The 13,650-nt window shown below is 41.0% G+C and overlaps 1 protein-coding gene across 1 annotated transcript in view; it reads right to left on the bottom strand.

The window, feature by feature from the left end:
• Window positions 1–5,625: 5,625 nt before the first annotated feature.
• grid2ipa (glutamate receptor, ionotropic, delta 2 (Grid2) interacting protein, a) overlaps window positions 5,626–13,650 on the bottom strand; it is a 28,490-nt gene continuing 20,465 nt past the window's right edge. Inside the window, exons 14-24 of the mRNA XM_073494899.1 lie at window positions 11,500–12,739; window positions 10,316–11,187; window positions 9,485–9,572; window positions 8,756–8,845; window positions 8,411–8,607; window positions 8,144–8,299; window positions 7,608–7,694; window positions 7,384–7,513; window positions 7,060–7,178; window positions 6,772–6,936; window positions 5,626–5,758 (exon numbers count right to left, since the gene is read on the bottom strand). Coding sequence (XP_073351000.1) covers window positions 5,678–5,758; window positions 6,772–6,936; window positions 7,060–7,178; window positions 7,384–7,513; window positions 7,608–7,694; window positions 8,144–8,299; window positions 8,411–8,607; window positions 8,756–8,845; window positions 9,485–9,572; window positions 10,316–11,187; window positions 11,500–12,739 — 3,225 coding nt within the window. The 3' untranslated portion in view covers window positions 5,626–5,677. The remainder of the gene's footprint in view (window positions 5,759–6,771; window positions 6,937–7,059; window positions 7,179–7,383; window positions 7,514–7,607; window positions 7,695–8,143; window positions 8,300–8,410; window positions 8,608–8,755; window positions 8,846–9,484; window positions 9,573–10,315; window positions 11,188–11,499; window positions 12,740–13,650) is intronic.

Below are 13,650 nucleotides of genomic sequence, written 5' to 3'. Positions count from 1 at the left end.
GAAGTATCCGTCCACCGTGCTGCGCTTCGTTCTCAACATGGACTGACAGAAAAATAAGAAACCTTGTAAAGATAATATATAATATTGATTCATAAGATCCCCAACCAGCACTTCCTGCTGCTGAGTGGTTCTGCTGTTGCTCTGCTGTCAAACCTCACTGAATGTAGATGAAGAAGACAACTTCAAATAGAAAAAACTACTTGAAGCAGCTCTTCCTCCTTTCAAAGTGTTTGTAAAGCACTTAGAAACTGCTTCATGTGTGAGTTGTGTGACTTATTCATGACCCCTGCTTCATGTAAACGACCAGGATGTGTCTGACAACTGTTGGATTTGCTCATTTTCATCGTGATCTGCCACTGAAGAACAACATATTTCCTGCTCTGCATTTGTATGTGTGTGTTACATACAGTAACAGATGTTCTGGAAATGTAGAGCAGAAAGCCAAGAAGTCTACGGTTGTTCAGACCACAAACAAACAAAAAAAAAAGGTGTTTCCTGTGTTTGTAATCAAGGATCACAGCCTTTTTGCAGGTAAATGGTCAGACAGTGATGCTAAATCACAAGCAGAAGACAGTATTTTTGTTTTCTCATGATTTACAATAGTTAAATTCCACCTGCATTTAAGCGAGTCAACAATTTTCATTAAAAGTTCAGCATATTCATGCAGTGTGGGGAGAAAATGCATTACAGACAGAAAAATGCAGGTTCACAAACACACTAAGGAGCGACAAGAGGCTTTTAAAGGCAGCAGGACTAGAAAGTGAAACGTTTGTGAATGATACAGACTGATTCTGTTATCATTAATAGCATTTGCTTCATAGCAAAGAGGCAACAGGACAAAGAGACTTGTGTGTACATTTTGATTTCAAGCCATTATCTCTATATTCATAGCAACCTGGTACAATGTACCGTACACCACAGTCTTCAGTATGTCTGGCAAGAAATAAGGTAGCTTAAAATGCCTGGTTTACTTACCCAGAAGCCAACAGCCAGAACCAGTATAAAGTAGATGACCAGCACCACTATATCCACAGCAACCAGGGTAGCTCTGCCCCCTGTAGGGGGTGTTGGAGAAGGGGGCATGCTGGTCCCTTGGGGGCCTTCTGTTATTTCCATTCTGTCCTCTGCTGTGATAGTAAAAAAAATGGTAAAATGTTCCCTGTGACTGATATTCATTTTGCAGACTTTTTATAATCTCTCTAAAGTTTGGAGGGAAAATCTCTTTTCCACAAGTCATACACATCTGAAACATGACAAGAGGCTTCAACTACACATTGATTTAATTTGTCTTTTTGTAAAGAATCGGTTTATTCTGAACAATACTCAGCTGATCAGCTGATGTATTTTTTATTTTTTTATTTTTTAATGTATACAATTTAACTATATTCGTCTAAAAAATGTCGATCAGTAAAAAGTACAATGTGTCACAAAACATGTAGTGGAGTAAAGGTACTGTATGAAGTAGTATTAAATGGAAATATCTCAAAACTGTACTAATACTTGAGTAAATGCAGTTTCCTTCCACCTCTGTTCATAACATTAACATGCTGCTTACATATTAATGCATTTGTTAATAATAACCCAACAGTACAAGACCACAAGTCTATAAGGAGCCATTCTGCATACTCAGAACTTTTACTTTTAGATATTTCAGTCAACAACCCACAAGTGGCCCTAACGACTCTGTAAGGACACTCCCACACAGAGGTTAAAAGTCTGCAGCTCCCCTCCAGTTAGTTAGAACTGAAGAAGCCTCTTGGATGAGAAGTGAAACGTCTTCAAGAAACAGAAACACGTCCAGCTGCCTACGATACAGCACTTAGAATTACCTGGATGACTGAGGACCTTCATCAACAAAGGCTCACGTTGTTTCAAGTGTGTCAGTCAAGAGGGAATTTTGTATTAAAAAGACTTTAGAAGAAACTCACTTGATTTGTCCACGTCAGACTGCTGAACCATCAACTTCAGATAAACTTTTAAGGTATTTTTTGCACAGAGTGGCACCTGAGTAGTGTTTTAATGTAACAGTGAACCTTTTCTTTAAGAACATTTAGCTGATAATACTTCTTTACACTCACTGAAATAAAATACTGAATGTTTTTTCTGTATCACATTCTGACCTTAAAGCCAAAATGTTCTAATATTCCTTATTTTTCTCTTTTAAATTAACGTAATATTACATAGCTGTGGATGTGTTTACTGGACCTGCTGTGCTGTTGTTACAAGCAGGTAAATGTTAGCAAGTTAATATTTAAATCTCAACTCATATACTACACTTCTATCAGCAGATGAAGACATACAGATTTTGCTCTTTAACACATTTGAGAAGCATTTCTGACACTACAAATGTTGCATAAAGTAACACTTTCTTACGTCTATCTTAAATGACAAATGTATCTGTAAAAGTTCCAACTCTTCCCCTCTTCAGGCTGCTTACCTGAGCTTATTATCTGGTAAATGAACTTACCTTTCAGTAAGTTGTCAGGCTGTGGATCGTTCCAGCCGCACCACCTTGAGCTGCGTTTTCCAAACAACACAGCGTGTCGCAAATAACACAAGGACAACAACTGATTTTCTCTTCGCTTCCCGCACAAAGATCAAACTCCACTTTCCCCTGAGGTTCTACAAGGGTTTAGTTAACATGTAAGGAATTTATTACTGCCGACAGAGCGGTGTTTACACAACCAGTTAAATGATTGCTGAATGAGTTTTAAATGCAGTCCAATTACACAGAAACGTGACATACTCTTACATTTAAAGACATAAGAAATGTGTGAAGGTGTTTTTGTGTCCTGAAAAGACACACCAGGAAGGGTAAACTGGTCGCAGTGATATCAGCGTGTCAGCAGCAGTTGTAAAGACACAGCTGTGGAAACATGTAAATGTGAGGCATCTGATGTGATTTCCTTTGTACTGTCAATAATAAACTAGTAGATAGAGTTTTATCTCTCTGTAAGACAACTCATCTCCTTGAGCGCATCAGCAATCATTACATATTGTTTATCATAAATCACAGACATCCAGGCAGAAGGAGATTTCATAACACTCTTTATAGTCGTCAGCATTGTCAGGATACAATACAAAATACAGACTTAACACTTTATAGGCCTTATAATGGTCATTTAAGCAATAAAAAGCAACTTAAATCATCAGGAAAAAAACAGCTTTAACTCTTTAAGAGCTGCACACGTTATTTCTTAGGGTAATAATTTGCCTTATCGTTTAAAAACATCACTTGAAGACTAAGCTTTATGTTTTACACAGCACTGGCACGTCTGAGAAGCTGGTTTGCTGCATTATTAATTGTTTGAAAATGATGTAAAATGCTGCATCAGCTACACTAAACTTAAAGGGACAGTTCACCCCCAGAATTAAAAATACATATTTTTCCTCTTACCTGTAGTGCTTTTTATCCGTCTAGATTGTTTTGATGTGAGTTCTGGAGATATTGGCCACAGTATCGCTCTACTTACTCCTCTAGTGTCACTTTTGCACACGAAGGACTCCGCATTTAAGTTTGGCACAAATACTAATGGCGACAGTTATTAGCATTGAGAGTTAGACGTTTTGTTAGGTTTAGGCAACAAAACTACTTGGTTAGGTTTAGGGAAACATCCTGCTTTATGTGAAAATAAAAACAAAACAATGATTTGTTTGGGCACAAACAACACGGGACATGAAACTCCTGCGTATGACCAACTCAACAACCCCGACCTCCACCCGACTCAGACTTTTCTTGCTCTTTATTCTACTACGCTAAAGGAGAACGGCAAGAAATGATGCTGGAGGGTTAACTACAGCGTAAAAATTTGAATCTTAGGGCAACTGATCAGGCTGCAGTATTTGATGTGTTGGGAGTAGGAAAGGGCTCATCGTAGAGCTGTCTGCTTTCTCATGAATATATTTGAAGTAGGCAGGACTCAACAGCAATGTCTTTTTCCAGAAATCATGACCTGATCACTCAAGATAATCCACAGACCTTGTTGTGAACAGTTTCATGTAGGAACTACTTTCTTTCTACTGAACTCCACCCAACCATACCAATCATACCACTACACAGAAGGCGTGTGCATCTACGAATGGACGAAAGGTTTATTTATTTAAAATTTTCTGGTCCGGGATATAATTCCTCCACACCAGACTCCACGACTCAAATCAAACAAACTATACAACAAAAGAGAAAATACCATAATATACATATTTAAAAAGCTCATTCCATGCTTTTACAGCACAGAGAAGTAAAATAGTTCCTACATGAAACTGCTCACAACAAGGTCTTTGGATTATCTTGTTTTCTGGAGAGAGACATTGCTGTCGAGTTTTTCAAATGTATTTTTTTTTTTTTTTGCTCTGAGCACTACAAGCTGTGGGCCGTCCACAAGTTCCATTATGTTTGAGATAAGGCAGATATCTCTTCGGCTGATAAAAATTCAGTAACTCACACTAAAACAATCAATATTGATGTAAAAAAAAACTACAGGTGAGAAGAAAAATACATATTTTTGATTTTGGGGGGAACTGCCCCTTTAATGACTTTGCTGTGATGGTCATCAGTCTCTTTGACACAATCAATAAAAGAAATATTTGGGTGATACATGAACATAACAAAGTGCTTCATACATATTGTACCAGTGTTCTTTACATCCACTCTCTGTACAGTACAAACACATGATATCTCTGTTACAGTTTGAAGAGTATAATATGCAACAGTGGCACACAGCTAAACACTCTTCACATATTGCACACTGCCCGCTGTTGGCTCCACATAATCCCACTTCTACTTCGTGTAATTAGTGCGCTAATGACCACAGACGAGTTAAAAATGATCCTCGGAGCAGTTAAAATTGTCTTTTATAAAAACAAGTATTAAGTGCCAACTTCCCACTGACATTGTCTCGTATATACAAATTAGTAGCATTAGATGTTAAGTATCATACAAGAGCAATACCATTTAGAAAAAAGCAAATATATGGCTGTAAATGCTATGGCAGGAATTTGGGAAGAAAAGCTGACAGTGAGGCAACAGATACAATGCAGTAAATTAAACAATCCATCACCAGGATAGCTGATTTAAATGAGTATTCACTACAGAAAATAAGCTACACTTGGTCAGTAAAGAACTTATGTTACATTCAGTGTGGTGGGCGACTTACAAAAATACACAACATGTAAACTAACAGGAAAACTGCTTCAGGGGTTTCTTCCAAACCACAATGTGAATGTGAATGTGTTTTAATTAAATATCTATTTCAGGATAAAATGTATTCTTGTAAATCTATGTCTTATTCATAGATATATAACAAAGTTTTGACTGTAGAACTGTGATAACACACTTACAGAGGAGACCTGAACTCAGGCTTAAAGAAAGAAAACTTAAACTATGAGAAGTTACTGAGTAACTATTATCCAAATAGGTAAAGACGTCTAAGCAATTTAGGTTTTAGACTTAGGAAAACTCTGTTACATTTCGAAAGACATACAGTAGATACAATACCACTGGTATAAAGCTAAATCGTCCATCTTTGATGTAAAAGTTTCTCCCGTCCTTAATTTCACCAACAACACATTAATACATAAAATCTTGGTTTTTTGCTCAGAATTGTGCATTCATGTGTACGTGTGTGATTGTGCATGTGTGTGCATGTATATAATAGTCATCTCCGTGTGTGTGTATGTGTTACCAGGCCAGTGGGGAGGGCATTCGTGGACTTCTGGGGCTCTTCAGGCTTTCTGCTGCTTGCCACTCACTGAGAGCTCTCTGTGGTGAAGAAACAACAGGGTTTGTAAGCTAATATATATAATAATAGCTTTGGTGGAAGGTACGGTTTTGTTGCGTGTACATTTAGTAGCGCTTTATAATAACCATCATTGATAAATGGTAAATTTATAGTTAAACTATAGTTAATAGTTATTTCACTGTTAACAAATGATGAAATGCTTTATAAATCATTTATGAACAATTGTAAAGGTTTATTAACATAAATTAAAACTTGATAAAGGCCAACTAAAGAAATTAAACAATATTAATTAACCATTTACAATGTATTACAAACATCAGTTGCAACTTTACAATAAATAATTGCTTAATAAATAGTTTATATAGCTTTTCATTGTATGTTAACAGTGTAATAACTATTAAGTAAAGTTTAATTAACTATTAATTAACCATTGAAAGTGGTAACATTTTTTTTAAAATCAGTGTTGTATAATAAAGATAAGAGCTCTGAATATGAAATGTGAATACTAAATAAATGTGCTTGTATGGAGCAGCTGATTTTTATTTTTCGTAAGAAGTTGTTTCAAATTTGTTTCCTTTATCTTTATTCAGATCTGGTTACGTAGGGGAAAAAAGCCCTTTCAGACATGAAGGCCTGCCAGGGTGCAACACAGTGCTGAATACTCAGTGTCAACATACTGATCCTGCTGCTGTATGTAGCTCATTACTAACTCCGCAGCCTTGCAGACTTTTTCTCTACATCTTTGATGAAATGCAGCCTGTGCTCATTACTAAACACACTGCATGGGCCTTTCTAAAAAACAAAACATTGGCAGAGTATACTCTAGGAGGTAATGAGATAATCATCAGACACAGTGCAAGTGTTTATCTGCGACCATTAAAGTTGTGCATCAAGAAAAAATGAAGGCGTTTTTAAACCATTATTTTAATAGTTTGGGGGCAGGCTGAGAAGGAACCACAGAGGATAAAGTTGCTGTGGAGGTGAAGACAGGAGTTTTTTTAAACAAGTTAATGCCTGAATCTTTCTTGCTCACCTCAAACTTGGCCATGAACTCAGAAAAGATACCAAAGAAGGCCTCAGTGTTGGTGGCTTTGCCGTCTTCTCCAAAATAAGAGGCAGTTTTGCTGAATTCTTCCATTGATCTCTGCTGCAGGGACTCCAGAGACTGAACAGCTGGGTGGCTGTTTTCCAAGAAGTTCTGCACATGCTGGAGTCAAGGGACAATAAGTTTCATCATCTGTTCGAATACATTGGGTTAGTCTTTCGATTAGTCTACACGTTAATGGTCCACGCCACTCTTTGGCCGTTTTGTGAAGGATACACTCATGACAACAGCAAAACGGTCCTCAGCAGTCGCAGGCATCTTCTGACAGGCTGAGCGAATGTCCTGGATGGTTGTATGCAGGTCATTGAGATCTGACGTGATAGTCCTCTGGTTTACTATACACAGGTGTGTGTGTGTGTGTGTGTGTGTGTGTGTGTGTGTGTGTGTGTAGCAGGAAAGTAGATGGAAGGGAAAAACATGAATAAAACTAAACAATAACAACTAAATCTTGAATAACAGCTCTGTGTTTTTTAAGATGATCAGACATTTCAGACACATGATTTTAAGATATAGATCAGACATCAAGGGAAAAGTATCTACCTTTGGCTGCAAGAGGAACCATGGTTAAATCTTTGGAGAAATCTAACACCTCAGGAAAGTGTTGACATAACGATTTAACCAGAATATGAAGAAATGTCGACTTCCCATCCACTGTTTTAGTTGTGCTCAACTGCAGAGGACACAAGGAAGTTATTAACAGTACAGGCATAATATGTTGAAAACACATTTTGGTCACATCTTGGTTAGTGTACTGTATGATGAACCTCTGTAAGGAAGTTGATCTTGAAGCCTGTCGTCTTGTTGGTTTTAGGCTGGCTGTTATTCAAGTAGTTCCCCATCGCCAACACAAACTAAAGGAAGACAGGACGCAGCAAGCAAAACTGTAATTGTGTCAAACAACTCATTTATCAAAAAAATTGGAAAAATGTTCATCATCACAGTTTCTCAGAGCCTGATAGTGACATCTTCAAATAGCTTCTTTTGTCCAACCAGCAGTCCAAAACGCAAAGATTCTTCATTTATTATCATACATGCCAAAGAAAAACTGCAAATCCTCACATTTAAGAAGCTGGATCCAGTAACTGTTTGACATTTTTGTCTGGAAAATGACTGGAACAATCAATTTTCAGACTAGATGTCAGTACATGTCTTTTGATCCACTAATTGATTAATCGACTAAACATTGCAGCTCTTTTAACTGTATGTCTTGTTCTAGCTGAGGGATAAACACCATCTCCCACAGTGGCGGTGTCTCAAAGCAGCACTTTCACATCATCATTAAAACAGCAGGGTAGGCTACCTCAAGTATCTTTGCCAGCTTCTTGCTCGTCTTCAGCTCCATCGAAGCCTTGTAGAGGCAGTCGTACGATCCTCTCAGCTCCTCCGTCTTCTCCTGCAGAGAGCACTTAAAGAGGAGACTCTCCAGGCGGGTTTTGTACTCTGGCACAGATAACATCTAAAGGAGAATGCACATGATGGTACACACAAATACAGCACATGGGCAATGACACACACTCAGGTAATTCACAAAAATACTTGTAAAAACATGCCAACCAACGGACTGTACCTGCAACACAAACTGGTCTGGCTCACTGAGTTTGCTGGGGTCCTGCCTGTACTCTTCGTACTTTTTCACCTCCTCTGCATCGGGCGCATACAGCAGCAGCTGTTTGATGTGGGATGGCTCCAGGCGGTCAGTAGCCATGTTCATCAGCACCTGACGCAGCTCCCCAGGAGACAGCTTCAGGTGGGCTATCAGGATGGCTAAAGGTTAAAAGGGAGATAAAGAGGGATTTTAATTCCTGATTATGAAGCATAAATGAGCCTCTATATCTGAGCTAATAAGAAAAAAGACAAAGATGAATCACAAAGTTTTTAAAACAACATTTGCCATGTGCCTTTTTATACTTACAGGCATTGTAGGCCTTCTTATGAGACAGAATTTCAATCACATCTTTCTTCTTGAAGGTTTCTAGTTGGAGGGTTGGCTCTGGAGCAGGCACTAAAAATGGGACAATTGTTAGTAAAAATGCTCAGATGTTATGAAGGTACATAGTAAACAGAAGAGGGATAAAGGTGGATAAAGTTAGCAAATTACAAGGAGTACAGCTGTGGAATAAACTTAGTTAGATCCCACAATTAGCAAAAGAGAAATTTGAGGAAAAGACCAGGAACTAAATAATCCAACTCAAGAACCCGGATAATGATGAGCTGAGAAATAATGATGCAAAGCTTCATGCAATTCTTATTCTAGTTTTCATATATTTATATAGTGCTATATTTTATTAATCTCATTGCATTTTTATTTAAAGTGTTCTTTTTTGATCTTGTGTTATTTTAACTTTATATGACTAGTGCTGTTATTGCGACTGCTGCTCTTACTGCTGAGCTGACCTGTTTTCTTGTCCAACACATTTCATTCTATCATTGGCTCTGTGTTAACCTACATATGACTAATACATCTGAACTGAACTGTATGTGTCATTCTGTCCAACTGCTTAAGATCAATATATTTGCCATATACTGCACACATGAATGGGACTTGCACATTAATCCTGAATTATTTACATGTTAGCTTATGATCTTTAGTTGTGTTTCCATTTAAAGCACTGCAGTCATGCGTACAGCCACTTGTACTCACAGGAGCTCTTCTGTGTCCCAAAGTGCAGCTCCAGATCCAGATACTTCACCATGTCATGCAGTTTGTCATAGTCAGAATTTGCTCCCAACTATCAAGGAAAAAATTGGTGCTACGTCAATTACAAATTCATGACTGTTATATTATTATCAGTTTGGATTGTGTTACACTTTAAATGTGCAACGTGTAAGATAAGGCCACCTGTCACTCCAAAGATTTAGGGGGCAGCATATAACCAGAGTAACCACCAACTGCTGCTCACTATACTCTTTTCAGTAGCTATCTTTGGCTGGCGCTACATTAGTTGCAGTTAGCCAGTTAGCACAGTTAGCCGGGCAGCTAGTGGCCCTATTAGCTGACTAGAGTTTGCCTGGATCACAGGGGAGTCACCACGGGCAAAGGGGCTCAGCACCCTCCCATTGAACACGTCTAGACACCAGACTAGGAGCGAACACAGACTGACAGAGGTCAGTTTGACGACATGGGATACAGTAAAGAGGTGATTTACAGCGGCTCCAATCAGGAGTCTAACTACCAAGACAAGAATACATTTATTTCTGTTGAATCTTATTTTGTTTATTTATCAGACTATGAAAACTATACAACTATCTTCCGTTCAGGTAGAAAGCATTACTATGAAACAGGGTCAGTCGTGTAGTAGATATTTCTGCAACACAACATATAGACATCTTGGATATTATGTTAAAACTGATACTCCTTCACATTCTGTTGATAATATTAGTTAATTTTTTAACGTTTTAAACTAAAATTCTGGCCATAAAGTACACATTGCACCTTTAAGAGGCCTAGCTCCCCATGCCCCACACAGCTCACCTGTCCCCAGATAGTCCCCTCTGAGTTTTCCACTTGCTCCCAGCGCAGCCTCTTCACACTCATGTGGTTGGAGTCCATCCTAGAGAGCTTAGCCCTGGGCAAGGGTGGAGGGGAGCAGGGTGGGGGCAGAGGTGGAGGCGGAGGGGGCTCCAGGTGCTCTGAGGGGTCAGACAGCGAATGGGGGAGGGACTGGGGCTGGGGGTGGGACTGTTTATGGTGGGACTGAGTTTGTGGCTGGAGTGGCGACTGCAGCAGGTGGTGTGAGGGCTGGGACTGCGGACGGGTAGCTTGGGTGGAGGTCTGGACTTGGTGCTGGGATTGATGGTGTTGGGGCACAGGCTGGAAAGTGGAGAGGGTGGGCTGGTGTGGCTGGAGAGGCTGAAAGGTGGAGAGGAGAGGCTGAGGCCTGTGAGGCTGCTGGGGAGGGTGGATGACATGAATCTGGTGTTGGTAGTCCTGTGGAGGGGGCTGTGGGGTCATATGGTGGATGTGGTGGATCTGAGGTGTGCTGGAGTGGTGGTGGGTCTGCTGTATAGAGTGGGGTCTTTGGGGAGAGGGTTTGGTTGGCTGGGGGTGATGGGTTTGGTGGGTCTGCTGCTCCTGGTGTCTGCCTTGTGATGACACTTGGCTCTGACTATGACCTTTAAGACTTCTCCGGCTCTGATGGGGGTGGCTGTCTCGGTTTAGCTGAACTGGGAGGGAGGCAGGCTCTTGCTGGGCCTGATGCAGAAGCTCTGTGGAGGAGTGATGGGGCTTAGTTTGATGCATCTGGTGGGCTTGATGGAGCAGTTCTGTGGAGGAGTGGTGGGCCTGGGGTTTGTGAATTTGATGGAGCAGCTCAGTCGAAGAATGGTGCGCTTGTCCCCGATGCATCTGGTGAGCTTGATGGAGAAGTTCGGTTGAAGAGTGGTGGGGCTGCATTTGCTGCATCTGGTGAGCTTGTTGCAGAACCTCTGTTGAAGAATGATGGGCCTTGGTTTTGTGCACTTGGTGGAGCATTTCCGATGATGAGTAGTGTGCGTGGACTTGTTGCATCTGCTGGATCATATCTGCAGATGCGTGGTGAGCCTGGGTTTGTTGCAACTGATGGAGCACCTCTGTGGAGGAGTGATGGGCTGGGGCTTGGTGCATCTGGTGGAGCATCTCCGCAGAAGAATGGTGGGGCTGGGGTCTCATGCCCTGATGGCTTTGGTAGATGCCCTCAGAGTACTGAGCTTGTTGGCTGGGGTGGGCTGTTGGTTGGGGTGATGGCTGGTGTGGAGGTGGGGCAGAACGGGACTGTCGTCGGTGAAGATGACTCTGGTGGGCCTGTTGTTGCTGTTGTGCCTGGCGCATCATATACAGAGGATGGTTTGCGTGGTGATGGGTGGAGTCTGGTGAGGGGAGTGGGGGTAAGGACTGGTGGAGTTGTTGGAGAGGCAGTGGTGAGTGGGCTTTCTGCTGCGTTGGCTGGTTAGGCATTGAGTGGTGGCTCTGGTAGATCTGGTGCATCTGTTGCTCTTGGTACGCTTGTTGCTCCTCGTAGGCTTGACGCTCCTCAAAAGCCTTTTGGTCCTCATAAGCTTTACGCTCCTCATAAGCTTTTTGCTCCTGGTAGGCTTGAAGCTCCTCAAATGCTTTTTGCTCCTTGTAGGCTTGACGCTGCTCATATGCTTTTTGTTCTTGGTAAGCTTGGCGCTGTTCATATGCTTGTCTTTCTTGGTAGGCTTGTTGCTCCTGGTACAATTGTTGCTCTTCAAAAGCTTTTTGCTCCTCATATGCTTTCTGCTCTTCATAAGCTTGTCTCTCTTTGAAACGTTTCTCCTGATAGGCCTGTTGTTCCTGATAAGCCTGCTGCTCTTGGAACAGTTGTTGTTCTTCATAGGCTTTCTGCTCCTCAAACACCTGCCTCTCCTTATATGCTTGTTGCTCTTCATAGGCTTGTCTTTCCTGGTAGGCTTGTTGTTCTTGGAAGGCTTTTAGCTCTTGTATGGTAGCATGGACCTGCAGGTCCTCTCTTGAGGGCATAACTTTATGTAAGGAGTGGCGTTTAGGTGGTGGATTACTGCGGGGTGGAGGTGGAGGAGGGGGGCCAGATTTCCTCCGAATGGGCACATATCTTGGAGAATGTTCAGGGGTGTAGCTGATCTGTTGCTGCTGCTGTTGGTGCTGAGAGTGAGTCTGTGCAGGTGGTGGAGGGGGAGGAGGCGGGTCATTGAACTGTACAGGCGGGGGTGGCGGAGGTGTCATTGGGGGCGGAGGGATGTGGTCAGAGGAGGAAGAGTAGGTGAGGGAGGAGGCATTCTCTTCTCCACTGCTGCTCTGCACATCGCTCGGGCTGCTGAGCTCTGGTGCAACAAATCCACCATTCTCGTCTTCATCCACCCCCAAATCCTCTTCATTGTCCTCATCCTCCTCATCTGGGAAGCCCATCTGCACAATATCCTGGCATTAACACCAGTTACACTTCATTAGCCCATTAATGCCAAAGTGGAACTTGTCAAATTCTTTACTTGTCAGGTTAAATGAGCTGATCAAAAATGTGTTGATTCTTTTTATTCTGTTTATGAATACAAATGCTAAATCCTAAAATACATATAGGTTTCTATTAAAACTGGGCAGGTTCTACAGGATCTCCTGAATATATTTCTTTACAAAAGCTGTATAAAAATGGTTAAAACATGAAATCCTTTACATAGATTTAAAACACTTTCTGTGCAGGTTTCGATAACAACTTTAATGGTGTGTTCCCACAGGAAGCGAGCCAATTTTTCACACATCAAGTTAACACACAAAGTCAGTGAAAAGATGTGAAACGAAGCAAATTTACAGAGCTGCTGCTTTGCTGTTCAGAACCAGACCTTCTGGTACAAACATCCACAGTCACACCAGATTCTGCTTTGATCAGGGGCCAATTACTGATGGGAGGAGAGCTCTGAGATTACTTTTAAACTTTTGAAAATAAAAAGTGGATTTATCTTCACTCCTGTTTATCAACCTGACTACAGCAGCAATCTGCAGAGATTACCTGCATTGTCAGTTCTGTTTATGAACTGTATTTTGACTGCTGACTAGAGATGAGGGGTAAATGTACTTTACTTCATGAATGTAAAAATAAGGAGAAGACTGGCGGAAAAGACAAGAGAGAACCGGAGTCCCTGGTGAGTGCTGAGTTTAGTGATTGATCTGAAATCAAACACACAGATATACACACACACTGGGAGCGTACTGTAGCTTAGAGCTGATGTATTCTGGCTATTTGGGGCAAAATAAACACTTTCAAAACTAAACACAAATGATCCTTGCATGAGTAACACAACCTGGTTTTCTTGTTCTTCACAGTAAAGTAGTGAGCA

Source organism: Pagrus major, chromosome 23, assembly GCF_040436345.1.
Source record: "Pagrus major chromosome 23, Pma_NU_1.0".
NCBI classification, from domain to species: domain Eukaryota; kingdom Metazoa; phylum Chordata; class Actinopteri; order Spariformes; family Sparidae; genus Pagrus; species Pagrus major.
The sequence above is the reverse complement of the archived record's forward strand: the minus strand, read 5'-3'. Positions and strand labels throughout refer to the sequence as shown.